Source organism: Thermobia domestica, chromosome 15 (genome assembly GCF_964235325.1).
Source record: "Thermobia domestica chromosome 15, izTheDome1.hap1.1, whole genome shotgun sequence".
Classification (NCBI taxonomy): Eukaryota; Metazoa; Arthropoda; class Insecta; order Zygentoma; family Lepismatidae; genus Thermobia; species Thermobia domestica.
Genome location: NC_137468.1, coordinates 78,875,257 through 78,898,895, shown reverse-complemented (window position 1 = coordinate 78,898,895; position 23,639 = coordinate 78,875,257). Strand labels below are relative to the sequence as shown.

At 36.9% G+C, this 23,639-nt stretch overlaps 1 protein-coding gene across 1 annotated transcript in view; it reads right to left on the bottom strand.

Moving 5' to 3' along the window:
- Positions 1–23,639, bottom strand: part of LOC145671539 (uncharacterized) — a 936,709-nt gene that overhangs the window by 64,081 nt on the left and 848,989 nt on the right. Inside the window, exon 5 of the mRNA XM_081740728.1 lies at positions 14,691–14,877. Coding sequence (XP_081596854.1) covers positions 14,691–14,877 — 187 coding nt within the window. The remainder of the gene's footprint in view (positions 1–14,690; positions 14,878–23,639) is intronic.

The window sequence follows — 23,639 nt, the reverse complement described above, 5'->3', positions numbered from 1 at the left end:
AAGGTCTTTTTCGAAAAGGCACAAAGTCTTTAACTACAGACTGAATGACGTCAGCAAATAAGTCAGCTGCATCATCAACTGAGTCTGAGGCAAGTAAGCACCATGGGAAAATATAAAGAGCTTGACGTATTTCATCCCAAGGGGCTTTTTTCCACTGGAGTAAAGAATTCACTAATTTTTGACGTTGAGATATTTCATGTTTGATGTGAGGGAAAAACACACTGAGAGAGTCGTGATCTGATGGGAAAAAGTTTAACTTTGGGACCACAATCATTGATTTTTGAGTTGACACAATATAGTCCAGGTTACTATTGCCCCTAGTAGGATGCATATTATGCTGTGCTAATCCAAGATCATGTATAAAATTGTCTAAAAACCAAGAGTCATTATTATAGTTTTTAGAATCTGGGACACTATATGTAGGGGAAAGCCAGTCAATGGAGAGAGTGAAATCTCCAAGAAGAGTTGCATTGCAGTCTGCTACGGCGGCAATCATGGAGTCACGACAAGCTTCCAATATGTACAACGGAGAGTTTTTGTGTGGTCGATAAAAGCAACCTATGAGATGTTTTGGACCGTTTGAAACGTTAATTTCAACCCATAAGATTTTATAGTCTTTACTGTATGTCTTTACGTTCCTTACTTTTTAGTTTAGAGTTCACGCATATCATTACACCACCACCACATGAACCCTTGTCCCGTCTGTATATAGTAAAGCTGTCGGAGAATGGCAGTTCATAATCAAGAAATTTAGTCATCCAAGTTTCAGTAAAAACTAAACAGTTATATTCTAAAAGTGCAGTTAAATGAATTTCGCAGCCACTTTGTTTTTAACGGAGCGAACGTTTTGATAATAGATAGAAAGGGCATGGCCCTCACTGGGTCCCGGATTGAAGTGAACATCGCCACTGAGCAGAACGATCAGCAGTAGGTGGTGCCATCTATTGACAGATTTCTTACCTGAGTCAACCTGTTCGGAAGAAGAAGGTTTCGTAATGGCAGTCCAAAGAGTCTCAGATAAGGATGATACCGGAAAAGAAAACATCCTTTCAGAGCAAGACAGCCCTTTCATGAGTAAAAAAATTGTCAAAAATGTAAATTTTGGAAGTAATTGAACCCTTTTGATAAGGATTTAACACCTTATATGGATGTGTACAGGGATCCTTTTCCTTTATACCAGATGCTCACTTTTTAAAATCTGTTGAGTACATAGGACCATTTCTTAAATTTGGGAATTACCAAATAACAAAATTCAGTAACAAAATTCTCTAGAACCCTTTGTAAATGTTGGTGTCCCTCTTATAGACAAATATTCAAATTTCGAAGATTTTGACCTATTTTATCTTCTTTGATACGGCTTTATTATTGAATGAGTACAGGATTTATTACTTTTTTCATAAGACCCAGGTATATTTGTGCACCAATCTTAAATTTTGGGAGGGATACATTCCTTATTGTTAAATCAATGATTGGTAATTGTTCTTAAAATTGGATGGTATCCCCTTCTTTGGGTAAATCATAGTCAAATATTAGTATGATCACGTGGTCAGGACATTGGCACATTGATACGTTCTTCTTAAACTTTGGGAGGATCACTTTGCTTAAATTTTAGAATTGTCAAAATGAAATTACGTCATTGGTCTTGAATATTCCAGCCTATGGGCCAAAATATAAACATAAGCAATACGTTGTAGCACGTGATTGACCTTGATGAAGTATGAATATATGGTAGTGTACAGGGATTCATTTCCTTTTCAAAATTTGTTGTGGTACCTCTAAAGTTTGGGAGTTATCAAATGACAAACTTCTAGACAACAGTTGGTTCTGCTTATTTCTTTCTAAGGTAAACAATTGACGGAGATTATTGACCTTATTGAACATATAATGATATGGTTAATTCGAAGACTTAGGTATATCGAGAGAGGAGCATCCTTTAAATTTGGAAATTGTGATAAACAAAATTTTAGTATGAGGCGCGAAGTTTGAATGTTCAATACCTGATTAATATGAAACAATACTTTGAACTTTAGTCACAGCTCATAGCCTAAGATCATTGGTGGTGGTTGATTTTTTACCTTGAGCTTTAGAAATCTGATAGGTAACCTTCTTGAATCTTAGAGTTGTAGAGTTGTAGTTATAACTCATAGTCTAAAGGCAATATGATATCTGATATGCTACAGCACTTTGAAATTTAGTCAGAACTCACTGTCTAAAGTGATGTAATCTGGTCTCGACACGCTTCTCGTTTTCTTGAATTTGGCAATTAGCTTACCTACAATGTTATGTCTAACCGCTTTCCTGTTGTTATTGTGTTCCAAAATCCAAAACAAGCGATGTGGCATATTAAGCGTAGCATTGTTTTTATTTACGGGAATGCTCGTCCTCATAAAGTGACTGCTATTCCATAACTCCCTATTAACCTTGACTCGAAAACATTTCCTCATCCACTGAATAATCTACACCTCTGTATCTGATTTTCAACTCTTTTTTGCACTTGAAAATTCTTTCTGGCCAGACATTTACGAACGATGATGCAGTCAAGCAAGGTGTTACTAGAGTTTGATCACAGGCAGCATCGTTCTTCTAGGATCATTTTCATGGCTATGTGATTACCGTATGTGTCTTCGGGAAGATCCGTGTTCTATTCTCGTTGGAAGCTAATGTGGTTTAGATCTCACATTAAGCAGTAGATCAACGTCTAATGTAGCTTCGGTGTTGAACGGGACATAAACCTTCAATTGAAGAAGAAGGATCGTGCTTCGACATCGTAATACACAATATAGTGTATCGTTATGATAAATGTCTCAACAGGTATGGTATTTATGTTGAAACGTAATTAAAGACAAGTACTTCAGTGATCTCCATACATTCAAGACATTGAGAGATCCAAAGAAGATGCAGGAATGATCTGTTCCAACATATCCACAATGTATGCATCGAGATCGAACAACATCAAGGCCGTAACCAAAAATGATAACTCGTTTTGAAAGCATACAGCATCAGTCAGGAGTCTAAACCACTACTGATGATGGAAGATGTAAATGGTGTCCTTTCTGAAGACACAGAAACAGTAATCGGAAGGCTGAAACAGTATGCGAAACTTTATATTTAGTACAAGATAACATCATGAACACAGTAGCAGTTAAAGAAAGTCTCAAAATGGAACCTACAATTTTGCGTAATGAAGTTTAACATCAGAGGAATAATAAGGCTCCTGGTATTTAGTATATAGCAAGTGACATGGTTAAAGAAATGGATGAAAAAGGTGTGGATGTATTCCATTACTTCTGTAATGGAATATGGAATAGTGGCAAATGGCAAGAAGATTGGACAAAATATTTCTTCTACTGCACTAGATCGACTAGAAAATGCTCCAGCTATCGTACCAGCGCACTGATTTCTCAAGCAAGCAAAATTTTCTTACACACACTAAATCAGCGTTTGAAATATTGCATACAGTTTCAGATATCTAGTGAACAAGCAGATTTTGTAGCAAGTAAAGGAACATGGGAGCAGACCGTTTAAGACAAATAATAGAAAAGGCTCGAGAATGTTATGTTTTTGTCTTTATTTGATTCCTCGATTATAAGAAAGCCTTTTACTGCGTTGCATGGAGCAAGTTGTGGCAAGTACTGGACAATGCTGGTGTTTTGCCACATTTGAATTAACAGATATAGAAAGTCTCTACAATCACAAAAGAGCAGCCATCAAAGTAGATGGAGTTTCCTCAAAATACTTCAGCTCGTCTCGTAGTGTTGGACAAGAGTATATATTATCTCCTGAACTGTACAACATCTACAGTGAATATATTATTTGATAATTGGCCGGGTGGCTTGTCAATTGCTGCAATAAAAATCAGGAATTTGCGCTTTGCTGGTTACATAACACTAATTGCTACCAGTGAAACATAGCTCTCAGAAATGCACTCAAGAGTGAAGAATGTTAGTACATTACGGACTAAAACTACAACCTTTGTAAATCCAAGATAATGATAATCGAGCGAACAGTAAATGTACAACTCACAGGCTGTTTGAGCGAGTTGGAAATCGTACATGACTTTGTCTACCTGGGATCAACAGTCAGTGACAGAAAATACAGAAAAAAAGGTCACAAGAAGGATCATACCTGGACGTGTTGCAATGCAAAAACTAACGAAGATATGGAAGAAGTGAGCAATCAGAAACAATACAAAGTTCGTCTGGTCGAAACACTAGTGTTCTAGTCTTCTCGTACAGATGTGGAACTTGGACGAAGACATCAGATAAAAAACGACTTGGTGCATATGGAATGTGTTGCCGTGGAATATTCCATATACCTTGGACAGCAAGGACTAATCACCTATCGATCACTGAGTAACTCAAAATTTCTGAGAGTCTCTCTTCTCGAGTCACCAGGAGAATTCTCCAATTCTTCTGGCATATGACACGACGAGCTCAAGATCTTGTTGTTCACCTCAACCATAGGTTGGTAGGCAATATGGAAATTTTAAAAAAATTCTCTCCCTTGGGAAAGCTGTTTTATACTTAGATACGGTCTCTTCTTCGTAACTGCATCTAAATTCTTGACCTTCCTCTTCCTGGTTTTTCTTCTGCCTTTCCCTCTATCAGTACGATGATCCAATCGGAGTGCCGAACAAGATGGGCAAGCATGCTGTTTCTTCTTTTTCCTATTATCTTCATGATCTTTCGTCCTTCATTAGCTTCCTTTAGTACGTCTTCGTCCTTTTTTCTTTCCGTCCATGATATGCGCATTCTGCGTCAACACCACATTTCAAATGCTTCCAGCTTTGATATTTCAGTTTTCCTCAATGTCCACGTCTCTGATCCATAAAGCGCCACGCTTCATACTAGGGTCTTAATAAATCGTTTCCAAACGTTCAACGACACATTTCTTGATGCTAGCAGTCAAGGGTGCCCATCAAGGGGGACAAGGTGGAACGCTCGCCCCTCTAAGAGGAAATTGTACTTGGGAATATCGAAAACCTAATAGAATTTTTACATTAGTTAAAGCAAAACTTGAAACTATATTTGAAACGTTGCTTATACTTACCCCCTTGGAAACTACAACATGAGCGCCCTTGCTAGCAGCTCTCTTTTCTTATTGAATACTTGTTTAGACTGCGCTATTCTGGAACTTACGTCTTTTTAACTTCTTTCGTCCGAGGATATTAGACTTCCTAAATAGGGGAACGTTTTAACGTCTTCGATTTCCTCTCCCTCTAGCCATACGTTTGCCGTTTCCTGTCCTGCTCTTGTGCACTTTATCACTTTGGTTTTCTTCTTATTTATCTTCATTTTGCATGTTTTATCCAGTTGGTCATTCAAGTTTGAAAGTGCTTCCTGCAAGTCCTTTTCGCTCTCCACTATCAGTACTATGTCATCAGCGAATCTTATTGTGCTGAAAACCTAGCCATTTACTTTTACGCCTTTCTCGTTTTTATCAAAGCATTCTTTTATAGCCTCTTCTATATAGACGTTGAACAAACGAGATGAAAGTCCACATCCTTGCCTTACTCCTTTGCTTATTCTAGCTTCCTTCTGATTTCTTCCTATAACAGCTGTCTGGTTCCTGTAAAGTTGGTATATTATTCTTCTGTTTCTGTAGTCCTCCTTCAGATTCTTCAGCGCTCTGAACATGATATTCCAATCTACATTGTCAAAAGCTTTTTCTATATCTACAAATGCTATAACAATTGGAATGTTAATTTGGATGTGCTGTTCCATGATCAACCGTAGACTAGTATTGCTTTCCTTGTTCCCCTTTTTCTCCTGAGTCCAAACTGATCCTCCGATAACCGTTCTTCGATTTTCCCTTCCATTCGTTATGCGATAACTTTGCACAGTATTTTTGATGCATGGGAAAGCAAACTTATCGTTCTGTGTTCTTCGCATTTACGTTCGCCTTTTTTTCGGGATAGAGATTAATATGCTTTTCTCGAAGTCTCATGGTACTTTTCCCGAAATGTATATTTCATTAATAAGATTAAATAGTTTCTTCTTGAATCTTCAAAATAAATTCTAAAAAGAGGTCTCGGATTCATTTGTTGAACCTTCAACAAGTAATCTTCAAGAGATTCCATTCATTTTTCTTCAACAACCATTTTTGAAAAGGTGTTCCCATTCCTACTGGGGGTAGAGGCCGCGGTTTCTCAGTTGTAGAGCGTTTACCTCTGGTGCATGGGGTCCCGGGTTCAAACCCTACTCCCGCCAAGTGAACTTTGAAGTGGACAAAAACCGTGTGCGTGGGTTTCCTCGGGGTTCTCCCGTTTCCTCCCACTTTCTTCATTCCACCATTTCATTCATTTCTCATCATCACCATCTCCTTTAGCCTAGCCGGCATAATCGTAGGACGTACAACTGAAAGATTTCATTTCATTTCCTATTGGGGGTTTAAGACAAATCCACAGCCACCAAGACTAAGACAGAGAGCAAATATAATTTAATAGCGATGGCTTACTTAGTTTTTCTTACACTCTTACATAATTTTTTAGTGCATAAATGTAAGTACGAAATACAATTGTCCTTTATGAGCTAATTAAGTAGACATAAAGCTATTTGGAAATTTCAGGTGGGGTGAAGCCAGTGACGTCGCTAGCTTTAATTTCTTGAAGGGCAAGCGTTTTTTGGGAGGAAAAGCGATTTTTTTGTATTTTATATTACTTAACCAACAATACAATAAACATGTCTGGAGGCAGATAACATCATTGGGGAACACCAATGACACCCCCTTTAGTATCGTCACTAGATGGAAATGGTCGCAAGGGGAGTCAGCTGTTTCTAGCTTAGAGCTCCCAGACGTCCCCGTTGACTTGGAACAGTCTCAAATTTAGTTGGGGCATCATTCGTTTCTGGAAAATTGTTCAAAACTCCAAATGTCCCGGCTTTTATCTAAAACAAGTTAATATCATTTGTGGGATATTTCTTTCTTAAAAAATCACTTTATTAGTCATCGATACTCAACTTATACGAGTTTTCTACTCTCTACACTGTAAAAAATTTCATAGGTAAATTTACAGAAAACGGTGATAATATGTTTGACACTCCGCTACGCAAATCAATTTACACCTATAAAATAAAATTACTAATATGAAATGATGTAATATTACATTTTTGTCAATAAAAATGTCATACTTTCTTATAAATTTACTGTAAATTTGTAAAAAAAAACCAGTAAATTTTGTAATTTAATCTAAGGAAATGTATATCAACTTACAAAATGAAGGGAAAATAATTTTACATTCATGTTTGGCAATTTAATTACAATTTTTTTTCGGTGTATTACTAACTTTTGGTGAGTGTTGGCCTATTAATTAATTCTGGTATTTCAATAAATAAATAAATAAATAAATAAATAAATAAATAAATAAAAAGCAAGTGCATAACTATGACAATACTGTAAATTCCATAGGGTGTCCTGATTTTTTAGTCTAAACATCTATAAAAAAAACTAATTTAGTTATTCCTTGCCTACAGGCCTAGTCCAACAATATCTCAAAGGATTACTTTTGTTTCGTCCACTCAAAAGACCAGAAACAATTCTTGAAAGGGTGCTACTCACAATGCACATACTAGACGATTAACAATAATCTGAATAAAGCATTGTTAAACTGAATTTTATGCTGGACGTTTAGAAACAATTTCAGAGAGGGCTCCCTTATTCATCTTATTCACATGGAGTTACTCTACAGGGGTAAGACATAGCGAATTTGAAAGGTGATGGAATGGTCTTTCCAATGATATGCAATATGTGGTAGTGGTGTCTTTGGCAGATAAGATATTGAGGGATATTTGGGAATCAGTGTTGCTATCCAATTTCTTTATATAACCTTAACTTTCCCAAATTTCCCTCAATAGCTTCCATTCCAAAGACACTACTGCCACATGTTGCATACCTTTGGAAAGGTCATTCTATCCCCTTTCAAATCCGCTATATCTCACCTCTGTAGAGTATTTACAGGGTGAACAATATGCAACATGTTCACAAAAATAATTCACAACCTGTAGTTCTCAAACCGTTGAGATTTTGGACCTATGCTCATATGAACTTTTGTGCTTAGAATCACACATATTACCATTTCTGAAAATATTGCCCCTTTCTCCTGGAACACTCTATGAGCGACCCGGGCCAACATGATGGTAAGTACCACTTCCGGTGAAATTAAGTTATTAGGTGGAATGAATTGTGATCGTGCCACGGAAAAATATGAAGGTATTTTTAATTAGGAGATGAACCTGCAGAACGCAAGAGAAGCTTGCTTGGTATGTGTAAATATATTGACTTGCATCGGAAAGGTCAACCATCTTTCTCAGTTTACTCGACAGTTAAAAACTGTGTCATACCATTATGGCTGTCCAAGCCACTCATTTATAGATAAATCTTTTATCTTTTTCTAGGTACATTTTTAAGGAGTCTGACATTTTAGGACTCCGGGAAGGTTTTCTCTCGATAGATGGCGGGAGTAGAAACATTAAAAGATGATGGCAGTGACGAATCGAAACAATTAATCATCTACGAGGGAGGATCAAAAACTAAGGTTACGAGCTCGATATTCCTGGAGTTCCTCTGTTATAAAGGAACGAAGAGTGTGCGGTAGTCAGTGTTGCCACAGTCCTAGCTCTGAAGTGGGCTGAAAAATAGTACCAAATTGAAACAAAAAGGGCTGAATTCATTATTTTATACCAGTGTAATATATGATTTTATAACATGAAAGTGGTAAAGTTCCAGAACTCTTCCCCCATCTTCAAGAGTCCAAATCAAGAAAGTGCTCTTTTTAAAAATTAGTCTTTGAAAACATCCAAATAGGAAGGCCCCGAACAAGCGTGGAAGTAGATAAAACTTTTCTCGCACGTAGCAATTATAACAGAGGCCGCAAATTAAGAGGGAAATCAGTTATCATCTTCGGTGTGTATTGCAAGGAAACCAAATACGCCTCTATTTCGAAGTGACCAAAAAACCAAAACTGTATTATTGCCATATATGAAAAAATATATCAAACGGGGAACAAATCAATCATCTCCGATTTTGTGTATAAACAGTACGTTATAATAAAATATTAAAATATAAATTGTTGCGCCTTTCTATCGTCATTTGTTTGCCGGTATAGTTCGAATTACGAATTTTCCACAAAAAGTTCTAGTTTTATGCGGTGCAACGTCACAGGATGAATGTTCAACAGCAGTATGAGTAACGTGAAATGTAGGAAAAGTCTTACTGACACTTTTGAAAATGTGACAATTATTTGTTAAGTGGTGCTGAATTTGGTAGAATTGTATTAACTTTTTCACAAAAAGGGCTGAAAATGCCAGCGTGCTACCAACGGGCCGATGAATGACAAAAAGGGCTGAATTTGGTACAATTGTACTAAGTGTGGCAACACTGGCGGTAGTTCTAATACATGGAGTTGGGAACTGTACTGCATTAGTTGTAGTTGAACAAAAATGGCGACCCGGTTGGAAAACTGATCTCGCGAAGAAGTCCGCTCAGGTATTCGATTTGTGTGGGCGAAATATGTAACCGCGGCTGAACTTCACCGGCAGCTGGTAGAGGTTTATGTTGCAGAATGGTGTCAAAAGTTTGTGGCTGATAGAGAAAATGTCACCGACGAGGAACGCAGTGATCGACTCAGCATGGTATCAGCAGCTTTGAACAAGCTCACGTAGAGGAGCTGATTCAGGACAACAGAAGGATCACGTTCAGTGATGCCAACCTGTGGGGAAAATCCCATATCGTGGGAGTTTTTGACCTTATTTTCTCCGAAAGGGATAATAAGCAGCATATATGGGATTTTTCGAGAAGATCGAAATTTACGGCTTATTCATTTAGATATTGCAAAAAGTGACTAACACAAAGAAATTTAATTTTTAATATTACAGCATACTTTTAATTAGTATAACGTGGGAAATTCACAGGTAAAAAGGGATTTTTTTGCATCTCTACATGGGATTTTATATTGTTCCAGGTTGGCATCACTGATCACGTTATGGCATCTGATGGCAGAATCGGGAATGTTGTTCGGAAGCGTAGGAGGCCGCCGCTTCGCTTCAAGCGAGAAGGTGAAACACTTCGTGACAACGTGGCTGAACATCCAAGGACAGCAAATTTACCAGAAGAGAATATTCAGACTCATCCCTTGATGCGACAGGTGCCTGAACCGATATGAAGGCTATGTCAAAAACAACGTAATGTATGTACTATCTGCTGGCTGTATTGGTTGTTTGAAATAATATATAGGACGTTTCATTGCAGGCGCTGTAACCTTACTTTCTGATCACCCGTCGCAATTTGAATAGTTTTAAGCAGTGATGTGTCCACAAGCAAGTTTTAGAGGGTAGATTGTGGCCATAATATTATTTGGAGAACATATTTTTCAATGAAAATAGTACAATCAAACTGGAGAATGATAAATTTGAGGGTTGGAGAATGGTAACTGGGGGTAAGAATGGTAATTTGGGGGGGGGTAAAGAATGGTAATTTTGAGGGGAGAATTGTAAATGTTTTCGAGGAGAATAATTAAAATTAGGGGAATGCTCCCAAGGCTTTGGAAGTGGGAAGGATGGACACATCCCTGTTTCAAAAATAAGCATACTTCTCTCCTAATAGAATAAATCTTTTCTATACAGCACATGAACTATTTACCTTCAATTGAGAAATGTTCCTGTGGGAAATTGGAATCTCTGTTAGATGAGAAGTGTTTGTAAATTGAACATAAACCGTGGGAATGGGCAAGTTATGTGCAACTGTTGTTTATTGTTTCAGCGTTTAGGCATGGCTTAATGTCTGTTTCCTTTCAAAATATGAAATGCTGTTTGACACGAAGGAATCAGGCATTCACCACAATGATGTGGTGTGATTTGTGGTAATGGGCTGTTGGTGTGCGACAGTATGTGGTTTTCACAGTTTCTAGTTATTTGCATATGTCTATGCTTCATATGTGTCGTTTGAAGGCCGACACGGTTAGCCAGGATTGAATCCATGTGTAGTAGTATCCTGAATTGTCAAGGAATAAAGTATGGTCATTATACAGAGATTGAGCAATATGTTGTTTTTACGGTATGTTAAAAGTCAGGTTGTGTCACTTTACATTACGAAATACAGGGTTTGTTTTTAAAGTATTGAGACTTTAAAAAATAATATTGATCCTTTCGGTACATATTGTTAAAATTTTTCAAAGTAGTCTCCTTGGGCGTCGATATACCGCTGTCAATGCGATTCCCACGCTGCACAGATTCCCTGGAAGTCAAGGCTCTGTGACAGCCCGTTGGATGGCTGGAACATCGTCGAAATGGTGACCTATCAGGGTTTGGAGAACATAAAAGAGTCTGGTGGACTCACATCGTGGCTGTACGGTGACTATGGAAAGGTTGTAACTCCAACGGCAACCCGAAAAGTGGACCAGGTAAGCTGTCACAATGAAGGCGGTATGGGTAGTGGAGCTTCCAGCGATAGACAGTTTCCGGTCTTTTCCGTTTGATGGCTCTGTGCAGGCGCGTAAGGACTTCTTTGTAGAAAACGATATTGACGATTCGTTCCAGAGTGACAAAAACTCAAAAAACAGCTTTTGAGCCACGCGTGTTCCTCCCTGAGTCAGAGCTTGGACCGAACTGCCGCCCAGTGCATTGCATAACATAGACCCCCACCATAAACTCCCTGCCGTGGATCGCGCTGTCGGCGACTGAAGCGCTGAGTGGATACCAGTCGCATTACTTTTCAGACAAACCCTGTAGACTTGAGTATGGTCCAGGATTCGAATACTTGAACATAATTTTGCAAAATTTACAATATAAACTCTCTATTCACATTGAAAAATGCAATTGGGTCCATTCTCTCTGAACAATGCAGTGGACCCACGGCTAACAAATTTAATCAATTCCGTAACGCTGTTGATCAACCGAAGTTACGGGGATAATCCTAAAAGTAAAACGTCCTTTTTCTTCTATTTTAAAGGAATACAAAGAAACGTTAAGAAAAATATATTCTATAACGTTTACATCATTTTAAAGCTTGCACATTTACCGTAAATACGCGCGTAATTTTCGCCCTCGCATAATTTTCGCATCCCAATTTTGAAGGGCATTTTCTGTATATTTTATTTTCCTCGCGTAATTTGCGCACGCGAGGATTTGACAGTGATTTGTAAGAAACCACACGACTTCTTAATCAATTTTTAATGTTATTTTTCTACAAATTTAGAATTAGTGGTTTGTTGTCGATTCTTGCTGCAAAGAAAACGTGTACCGGTATTTTCGTGTTATTTTGACTGGGAAAAAAATAGATGATGTTCACTGATGTGGCTAATTTTTTTCCCCGCATACTTTACGCACCCTTGTTTCAAAATAACTTTTTTCCTCTAAAAAAGTGCGAAAATTACGCGAGTAAATACGGTATATAACTTTCTACATAATAGTCATTTTGGTCAATGTATTTTTGTAGGCGCTTTGGCAGTTTTTGTGTACCCATGTCATACCAGCTCGCCGTCATGTGTTTGAACATGCGTTGAACCTCATCGCTTAGAGGAGAAGGAATGCCACCACTTACGAGATTGTTGTTGTTCTTGTTTGCATAGCGACGTGGCGAAGGGAAATTCATAGTGCATTTCAGTGTAACCAGCTGTACACCAGTTGCGGACGTTTTTGATACGACTCGCCACTCATTTCCGCCAATTGGTGATGAATTTCAATTGGTTCACATTTTTTTCTTTGATAAGCCGAATAACTAAGCGAACTTCGCACTTGACAGTAGCTCCATTACAAATAGCATCTAAATCAAGATTGAGCGTCTCAACGAATTGTGCGCAGGCTTGTTTGGAAGTGATGGAACCAATAAACACAATAGTGTTTGCCAACAGCTGCACGAATAGTTCCCCTGTGTTAGCGCTTTAGAGACTTTAATTTTGGGATTATTCTCGTATTGTATCCATTGAAATTAGTTTTTGGGATTATTCTCGTATTTTATCCATTGAAATCAGTATACCTAGGTAAATACAATCCATCAAAAATAAATGTAAAAAAATAGAGCCAAGTTCTTGTACATTTATCACTTTGGTGGGCCAGAAATAGAGACTGAAACAGCCAGAAAAATAATAGAGACTGAAACGATGTCAAGCTCTATTGAAAATGGGAATATGAAATTTGTAACTTTAATGCTGAAAACAAGTTCTATACAGTATCGTCTCGAGACTTCTAGCAAGTTCTTTTTCTCACTGTCAGAGAATAAAAACAATAATAACAGTAAAAACATAACACAGGAATAGAAACAATAGTACCAAAAATTCTTAAGAAACGAAACACAGCGGCATTTCAACAACACTGTACCCTCAGGAGATGTTCTCCATATAGCACGAGAGACGACACTAGTAAAATTTTACGGATGGAGCTGACGATCAGAATACACCCTCGCGTTCTATTGGGTGATGGAATCGATACATTTAGGTCAAGCTTCATGACTCGTTGCGATCACTAAAGAGGGTGAAAGATTCTCCACTCACATAAGAATTTCGAACTTTTTATATTACTATATTACTTTAAAACATATGTATTTTTGAAATTCGGGTGACATTGGCTCTCTGCTGCCTGATTTTGCAAAGGAATATTCGTACTGAACATGGGAAAGGTCCTTGCTCTAGGCCTATCATTTATGACTCGCTTAAATGTTTTGTTAAAATTGGAGTTTCAGATACATATAAAAAATCATTATAGCGTCTACTGCAAGTCTAGCATAACTTTATTAACATTCCTACGTAATCAATCCTGCGTTTTCTTAGCGTTCTTTTTTCTTTTGCTACGAGGTGACACCAAACCCAGCTCTCTAAGTAGTCTGAATATTTTTTTTATGAATTTACAAAGCTATAATGTCTCTTTTGAAACGTCCTGCGTGATCTGTTTTAGTATATTTTACAAAAAAAAAAGTTTTTTTTTCGGTTAGTTCCTCCTGAAAGCATACTTTTATTGATTATCTTTGATACTTGGTGAACAAACACCGTGCGTGTGAATTTTCTCAAGGTTCCCCTACTTTCTCCGTTCCACTATTTTTCGTTCATCATCACCACCGTTTCCCTAAACCTCAGAGCATAATCGTGAGATTTTAAAGCCAAAGAAAAGTATTTTTTAACATACTGTAATGTAAATACAGAGTAAAGTCAGGGGTGCCCACAAAGGGGGGCTATGACGCAAACTGCGTCATCGAAATATTTGGGGCGGTTAAAAATCTATATAAATATGTTTGAGGGGGTGTAAAAGTTAATCGAAAAGATTATTTTTTATAGAAGAACACTTACGTATAGACAGTTGGGGGGGGGGGTGCGTCATGGACATAAGGGGGAGTAGGCACCACTGGTAAAGTCATATTAGCATACTTTCATCTTAATAGAACCTTCATCAGATGCCCCTCCCAACAGTTCTACAATTTGCGACACGCAAGGAAACATACAAAACATCCACACGCCTCCCTTCACTAAACAAAATAAATATTTGAAAATATTTGGAGTGAAGTAGATAGGGTGCGTGGCCCTTACAATGTTGCCAAGTACATATGAGCCTGTGTGCTATACCTATGAAAGACAAGGTTAAAAAAAGGGGGGAAACAAACAAGAAACTGCTCTTGTTTCTATTTGCCTTATGGTCTCCAAACGTTCTCCGTAGGATATCCATTGGGAAATCTTGGGACTATAAACAGAAATTTGACCTTGTACTTACTATCTCTGGAGACGCAATTGGTGACATTTGATTGGCTGTGACGGTTGTTGCGGTTGCTGAGCTTCCCGCCACTGTCGTCGTGGCAGTCGTTGTGACAACAGAAGTCGTTGCTGGATAGATGGCTCTCCTGTCTTTATCGCTTTCCCTAAACAACAAGCGTCTTCGACTTTCTTCCAGGTCTTCACATCTGCAACAACAAGAAAAAAAATCAAATAGTTTTATTTACTTTATTTATTTATAACGTTGGACGTAAAACTGGAAGATTTCAATCATTTATTTATTTATTTTTAATTTATATATACTTTGTACAAAAGAAGTCCTTCCTGATTTACCAGTGACAAACTAATCAACGCGCAAACCGCTCAAGCTAGAAACTTGACATTTTTAAAGTATATAGTATTTATGACATGAGGTACCACTAAGGAATGATTCGACGTGCAAGGAGAAAAAGTGAGGATTGCCATTATTATAATAAGATGTTTAGATCTCGGAATTCTTTAAGTTTAGCAACATGAAAATCGGTATTTAGACTTTTCATTTAAAGTAATTAAATGCATGTTTCAACGTGTTTTAATATTTAATCTAAAAGAGGAGAAAAATAGGAGGAGAAAGGTGCGGAGCGTTCAATTATTATAATAAGATGTCTATAAGGTTAGAGATATGACATTTGGTATTTGGACTTCTCATTTAAAATAATTAACACATATTTCAGCTTTTTTTTTTTTAAATACTTGACTTAGAAGGGGAGAAAAGGAGTGCAGGTGACACTGTCCACACATAGCTGAGCACAACAATCCTGAGTGTACACACTAGCATCTTTTTATACATCCTACCTTGCAGTAGCATGAAATGAGGTTGAGCAGTTCTGATGGAGCTGCTTTCTTTATAGGAGGAATAGGTATGAATGGTCCTCTTATCATTTTCCAACTCCAATCGATCGGTTCCAAATCAGTAGTCCAACAATTCCTGAACCTGTAAGAATGTTGCTTTGCAGCTGCGCTGGTTGAAAGAAATCGTGCCAGTTGTAAAGATGTATCTACCTTTTTTTTTTTTTTTTTACCACTGTACGATTGTACCTGAAATATCGCAACTCGTCTAGTATTTCATTTCGATCCATAAAATTTTAATAAAAAACTTTTCTCCAGCAGCTTTGATAGCTTCTGTTTTGGCATTCCCTGCCTTGAATATTTTCATCGCTTTTTTTGATTCTTCATGCTTCTGAAGAAATCTGAGTCATCTAACTTTACCTTTATTATATATTACTGATGTGTTGCATCCAGTCATGGCATGAGCAAACAGTAAAACTTCACGAGCCTTCCCAATTTTCCTATTTTGTGTTGATATGTTAAAGGTACCTGGTAAACTGTTGTATTTTCCCGATTTGCGAAATCATAGCTCTTCAAAATCTTCAGGCACTAAAGCAGCTAAAAGGACAAGTAGATCTGTACATATCCTTTCCGACAACAACTGTTGTCGTTTTACTTTGGACTTGATTCAGAGCAGTCCTAACAATGAGAGTATCTGCATCACCCTCTTCCTGAAGAACAGTAGCCTTTGGCTTTCAAGGCATACATCAGAAATTGAAGAGAACTCATTTGTTGTTTCTGTTTGCAAGAAAATCTGTCTCTGATATAGTGGTTGGTGTATGTTCATCAAAAATGATGTATCGAGAAGATCGTTTAGCTGCTCGTAGTTCTTGCTCTGCTCTTTCTGTTGTTTCTTTATCTAGATAGCCATCAAACACCATTGTATAATTTTTATCATAATGGCGCTCAACATATGTTACATACGAGTCAAATATTTCACCAAATGTAGCTGGTTTTGGACAAATCACACAATGTAGAAGATTTCCTCCATCAAAACAGAAGGAATTGTATGGTGAAGTTGGGATCTCACTTTATGCATGAAAAGCATTTACAATGGAAGACTTGTTACCTTTTTTGTAACAGTGATAAATCAAATAATGATGGAGGCATCCTTGTCAGTTAATACTCAAAGTATGCTTTCCACTCTGTTTTGCTTTCGTGCAGACATACCATTCTGTGGAAGAGTTTTTTGGGGGACTTCAATATAAGATTCTCATTACTTATTTTTATCGTACTTGATGTCAGTTTCAGAGCTCCTCCGTGACTAAGCGGTTAGCGTACGCGCCTTTGGCGTGGGAGACCCGGGTTCGATTCCCGGCGGGAGCTCATGTGGTTCGGATTCCACGTTAATCAGTAGGTCCACGTCTCATATAGCCTCGCTGCTGAAAGGGACGCTAAACTAAAATCAACTCAACTCAATTGATGTCAGTTTCAATAAAGGAACTATTTTCTTCTACCGTTGCGTACGGACTTCGCAAAAATTACTTTTTACAAGTGATTTCATTGTGTTTGTCCCAATCTCTAGTGCCCTATAGCATGTAATTGATGATTCTGCTACCAGACCATTTGAAAGATTCATCAAGTGTCTTCTGGATTGACCAAATGGGTTATGTTCTCGTAACCAGCTTACAAATTGCAGAAAGTCTTTGGAATCTCTTAAATGACGAGATTTTCCCAATTCTGTGTTATGATGTATACTTGTTACATTAATTCCAGTGAAATATGCTAAGGCTTCAACTATTTTAGTACAGGCTGTAGTTGATTAAACCCATCTCTGAAGAGAAGGATCTGCGATTCCTCGGCCATATGTAAGTCTACTAATAGCTTACAATGTGTAAGTCTACCAATATCTTAAAGCTACGCATTTAAATCTGTTCATTGCACATGCCCGTTGAAATTCCAGACCAAAATCTGTCAGTCCGCCTTATAGAAAATTAACATTGTGTTGTAAGCCTTTCGAAGTCCTCCTCCAGCGAAGCCTTCATCCAACCAGTGCAGCTGCAGAGCAAAATTCCTACAGAGTATACTTACAGGTTCAGGAATTGTTGGACAACTGTTTGGAACCGATCGATTTGAGTTGGAAAATGATAAGAGGATCACATATATCTATCCCTCCTACAAAGAAAGCAGCTCCATCAGAACTGCTCAACCTAATTTCGCGCTACTGCAAGGTAGGATGTATAGAAAGATGCAAGTGTGTACACTCAGGATTGTTGTGTTCAGCTATGTGTGGACAGTGTCAGGGAACAAACTGTGAGAATTCATCACTGGAAATACTATTTGATACCTCTGAGGACTAAATTATCCTGGTAAAAAAAAGAATATTTTTATAATAATAACAATTCTACTAGAAAAATCTATTTGCATTTCGCATATCCTCAATAACATTCAAAATTGATCTTCAATCTTATATAACTTTTTTATTTTTCATCCTACAGAAAAAAAATATAACAAATGTTTGTTTTTCATGAAGAATATTTTTTGTCTCTTGGAATTTTTTGATATTTGTAACGGTTTTCAAATAATTCCCCAAAAAGCATAAATTTGGCCGCCATTTTTCAAGATGGCGGTCGAAGCACAAGTTGGATTCTAGGGGACTTTTAGTATTTTCATTAGTATGAGCTAATAAACAATTGTACCACCTTCTAATTTGTTAGGTCGATTCGATTTTTTTGGCCTAAAATTCTTGGGCTATTAACAGAATTCTGTTTAAAGGCCACAGATGGAGAAGGAGGAATGCAGAATGTTGCCTACAGTAATGCGTTGGGGCGTTTGCTAGCTAACTTATATCGGTATGCGTTCCAGATGTCGTTAAATAGTAATGTTATTAGGGATGAGTTTGATTAACGTAGGAGCAGTGTAGCAAAATTTATTGTACATCATGTGATTTCGTATATGGAATACACTGAACATTATAAATTATAATTATTTACAAGTATGCAAGTATATAATTCTCTTGCCCAGGAGAGTCATTTAAGGCGGGCAGGAGGGAGCAATTATGAATTTTAAGAGTTTGAGGAATACATATACTTTAATCGATTGTCTACTAATATAATTACTAGTACAAAATGTGAAAATCTTATGTCGGTGATGCTCTTGCCCCCTGAAGCAAAAGTCTGAAATGACGCTCCTGACTATAACAACAATAAGATCAACAGAGAAATAGATCTTGTCTTTTTCTACAAAAGTAAGGTATCGGTAACTAATATCTCCTTATCACGACCATGTACACAACAAGAAAAAGAATAGATGGTGCCTTACAAGTATTCTACAAAAACCCACACACTTAAATTTACTATTTATTAATGAACGACGTTAGGAATTCACTCACCAGTTTTTAAAATTTTTAGCGAACAACTTAAACAGTGGTGAATTAGAAGGGAGCGCGTGCCTATAATTAACTCTCTTTTGTTATTTCAACGGGACGAACTAACAAGTATTTCTTTTTTAAATTAAATATAGAATTACACCAATAAGCTACTCTCATCCTGATTCTGGTCTATATTATACACTACCTTATATCCCAAAGTATTACAGCGGGTAGTATTTTATGCCAATTTCAATCTTTATGCACAAGAAAGACGAGAGATAAACCTTATCAGGCCGAAGGTATAACGTGCACAAAAAAAAAAAAAAAGAATCAATTGTTCGAGATGATTTTCTGTAATAATGTTCGGCTTAAGTTTAGAGTTGCCCCTCCAGTCTGAAGGTGCCCTTGGACTTTGCAACATACAAAAAACAGTGCTTAAAGTATTAAAAATTGTTACATTTCACTTAACTTCAGTAGTCCTTGGACTTCAAAAAAATTTAAAAGGTTTTCTTCATTATTTTTGCGTATCCGTTACACCTGTTAACAATTTCGCCATATTTTACAACTATCATGCTGCTCAAACCTTCCGCGAATGCTTCCGCATCAGGCAAATAGTACTAACTTCCACATATCTTTTCTCGTATTAAACATAACTCTCCTGTCGAACTTACATTCCTAAACATCAAATAAAAACTTCAAATTATCATTTCTTACCTCATTTCTCCTATAAATTTTCATGATTTTTATAAAAAGCGGAGGGGGAACTCTAAACTTAACCCTAATGTTCTCCGTCATTCCCGGTGCCAAAGTGCACATACGAAGGAGTTTCTTTCGGGAATGGTCTACAGATCTTGGGAGGTGTCGAAATTCAATATGAGAATAATTATATTAAAATTTGGAAAATCACGCCCCCAAAATAGAATAAATTTACAGAAAAGTAGGGATTTCGGAGAGGAAGTATCCGGGCCCCTCCTTCCGCTAGTACGTCCCTGCCAAAGAGAATAAGCATAAATCTTCCTAGAATTGTCAGATATAAAAGTTTTAACACAAACAATGAAGCAACCACAAACTGAATTATACAGAGTTCTTACAGAATTCATAGAAAGGAAGTTATGAAAAAAAAAAGCATGAAATTATCTCGAGTTGCCTAATTCTGGTGCCGCTCCTGTCTCATCAGGGACACGTAGTTATAAACTCCGTGCACGTAGTTGAATAATTTAAAAATACAATTTATTTTCATTCCATAACATTAAACACATGGATTTATTACTATATAGAAATTAATTTATGTAAAAATAATAAAATTTTGGAGAAATCGAAACTGGAAAGTTGGTATCCCAAGTTGAACTTACAGCATAAAGAGAAATACGACTCACATGCACACACAACAAGAAATATATATCAAGAAAATATCTTAAATTTACACGTAGTTCCACACCTCCGCTCAAGAAAGTTTTGATCCGCTCCTAAATGTAGATATAATAAAGAACACCAAATCAGTGATAATTTCAAGGGGTAATCCGGGGAAGATCTCCGCCTGGAACTACGAAATTCACCAACCTCCGGGGCTAGAGATGGCTTGGGTCAATGAACACTTGACCAATGGCACACTGATCCACCACCCTCGGTGACTCACAACCCATTATGACCTACCAAAACCCATTGTCAACAACTCTGACCCATGGTCCACGTCTTCTTGTCCACTGACTATAGAGTTACACTTATAATGAAACAAGGCTGTCAAATTATCAGTAATTGGAGTTTGAATTTCTACGGTCAATCGCTCAAACACCGCTCTGTTACAATACCAGTGGATCTGACCTTTACGATGTAAAATGGTAAAGTGTTTGTTATGGGCCATATTAGGATGAATTTCAATGTAATTATCATATATAGTTATTTCCTTGTTGAATTACAGATATTTTTCAGTGGAAAATAGGACGAAATTTGAGTCTCAGTAAAGTAGGCCAAGGTAAAGGGAAAAAAGTGTAAAATTCGATTTTGTCTCGAAACCAAATAGTAAGTCCTATTGCTATTATTACAATTACAAATATCAATATCCAAAAGTGACTGAAGTTCTTTTTTTCTCTTACTCATTTCAAGAAAGTAAGTACTCGTAGAAACAAATGAAAAAGGAGGAAAAGAAGGAGACCTTGAAAGTAAAACGTGAAGATGCTGTCTACAATGCATTAAACAGAGTAGGTCGGTGGGTCTCAGTGAGTCATGGTGGGTCGTTGCATCAGAGTGGGTCACGGGTGGGTGGTAGTGGGTAGAAGTCATGTACTGTTGATCCACAATCCATTGACCCACTCACAAATTTTGGCTCACTTGATCCACGACCCACTAACCCACTCCATCTCTGTCCGGGGCCATATCTCCTATGTAAATTCACAGTATTGACCTAGTACTACTTTTCACCTCCAGGGTATTGCAATTTCCCCAATCTTCAAAAGAATCTTCTGAAATCATTATTGTATCAAATATATAGAAAAGTTTTTACCTGTAAATGAAAGTTACAATGACAGCTATGAACGTAGCAATCGGAAATTACCTCCAAGTCTTTTCTTGTAGTCCTGCAATCGGACTGCTTTATTATATACATATAGGGGTCTATGTTTTGAGCATGTATCAGTATAGTTATACTTTTAAAGTAAAATTAATTAAAGTTCTCTTAATTTTATATTGTAACTATCTGAAACGAGAAAGTACTTTAACCCGTTCTACCCTTAGAATACGCATCAAATGAAACTATAATGTTAATACTTCGTAGTCAACCATTTTTACTCCCATTCCTCACCCTCCATGCCGATGGAGCTTGAAATTGGACTTACATGGCATCAAGAGAGTCACTTTTCATTTCAGCGACCCGAAAACTATGGATTGGAAACTAATACTAAAAGTTTTCGATCCGTTCCACATGTTACCTCTTCCTAATCTCATCCCTCAACCCCATGCTAATGAGGAATGAATTTGGACTTGAACTAGATCAGAAATGTCACTATTCATCCAAGATATCCAGAAAACTATGAATTTGAAAGTAATAACAGTAGTTTCGATCATTTTTACATATCATCGTTATTATTATTATTATTATTATTATTATTATTATTATTATTATTATTATTTGCATAAATTACGACCTTCGCTTCACCATTTTAATGTATTTAATATCGTAGAATCCTTGGGGGTGCCTACAGTTGATAAAAATATCAAGTATCGTTTTAATTGGTTCAGTAATTATTGGTGATTTGATTTTCCCTATAGATTGTGACCCTCACTTCCCCCTTAGGATATGCATTTTAAGCACATTTTAATAAATTCAATATCAGATTATCCTTAGTGGGCCTAATCCTAATAATCATGAAACCTAAGGTTGGTAACTCCATTCTAATTGGTTCAGTTGTTATTGTGTTACGATGAGATAGAAGAAAATACATACTCTTTCTCTTGATGGCTATAAATACCTAGGTAATAATTTAGACACTCAAACTATGGAACGGACGTCTTATAAAATGGCCATATCCCTTCGTCTGTCGAAGGGTGTTAGAGCAAAAATGTTAAGAAATATCGAGAAGCGAGTTCTTACAATCGATTGGATGGTCTAACGAAACTCACTTGTTATTATATCTATAAAAGCTATTAGAATTTGTGTAATCTTTTTCTCGTTAAATTGTATAATCTATTGTTTGTATAATCTACGAATACTGGTTTGAGGTTTGTTCACTGGCGTGTGTGATATGTAGTTCATTTGATTTTTTTCTGCTATCGTTGTTAGATTAATGTTCAATCAAGAGGATTACAAGGGCAACTTCAAAGACCGTGGACAACAGTTCGAGAAACATTGTTGTAGTTCCTTTAACCCTTTTAGGATTTATAGTAATAAAAGTTACCATAACGTAGTGGTGCATTAAACGCTGATGGAACTCATATAACACGTATTGAATCCGGTTATTATTATTATTATTATTATTATTGGTCAAGTCAAGCATGAACCAAAGAACACCCAGATGCGTTTTGGAACCGGATGATCAACTTGTCGGTGCCAAGTGGGGGCGGAGGGGTGTGACATTGTCTTTTTTCTTAAGGCAAATTTCAAAAATTTCTCACGTCCTTATTATTGAAATTTTGCAACCGGATTGTGTGAACCATTAAATATTTCTCAGTTTTCTAAGATGTCTACGCCAACCTTACCCTGGCCAAGAGGGCGCACATTTTTGGAAAACAGGACTTTTCGAAAAGTTTTCCAGATTTTGCCTACTTTCCCGTTTCTAGTGCACGATATGGGCATGTGAGTGATATTCTTTTAAAAGTTGCATTATTCTGAAATTAATGAGGTATGAATCATGATCCCTACGATAAACAGTGAGGAAGCAGTAGCTGTTAGACTGAAAGTCTAAAATTTACCTCAAAAAACTGGAAATCCTAAAAGGGTTAATAGCTTATTTTAAGTATTGAATGACCTACGTTTACAAATCTCATAGTATTTGCTGTTATTTTGTTATTTGTAAAAAAGAAAGAAAAAGAAACAAATGAAAGAAAATAGATAAATGGAAGAAAAAGAAATAAAAAACAAATGAAAGAAAGAAAGAAAAGGAAAAGAAACTATTGAAAAGAGAAGGAAAGGAAAGTGGAAGTGAACGTAATGAAAACCTCTAATGCATTAAGTGAAAACTTACCCTTCATTATTCTTATTGAATTGTATGTATTAAATGAGCTGCTTTTAAGAATCTTCGTAGTGTTTGCTGTGATTGAGTCTTTTCCAAACGAGAAAAA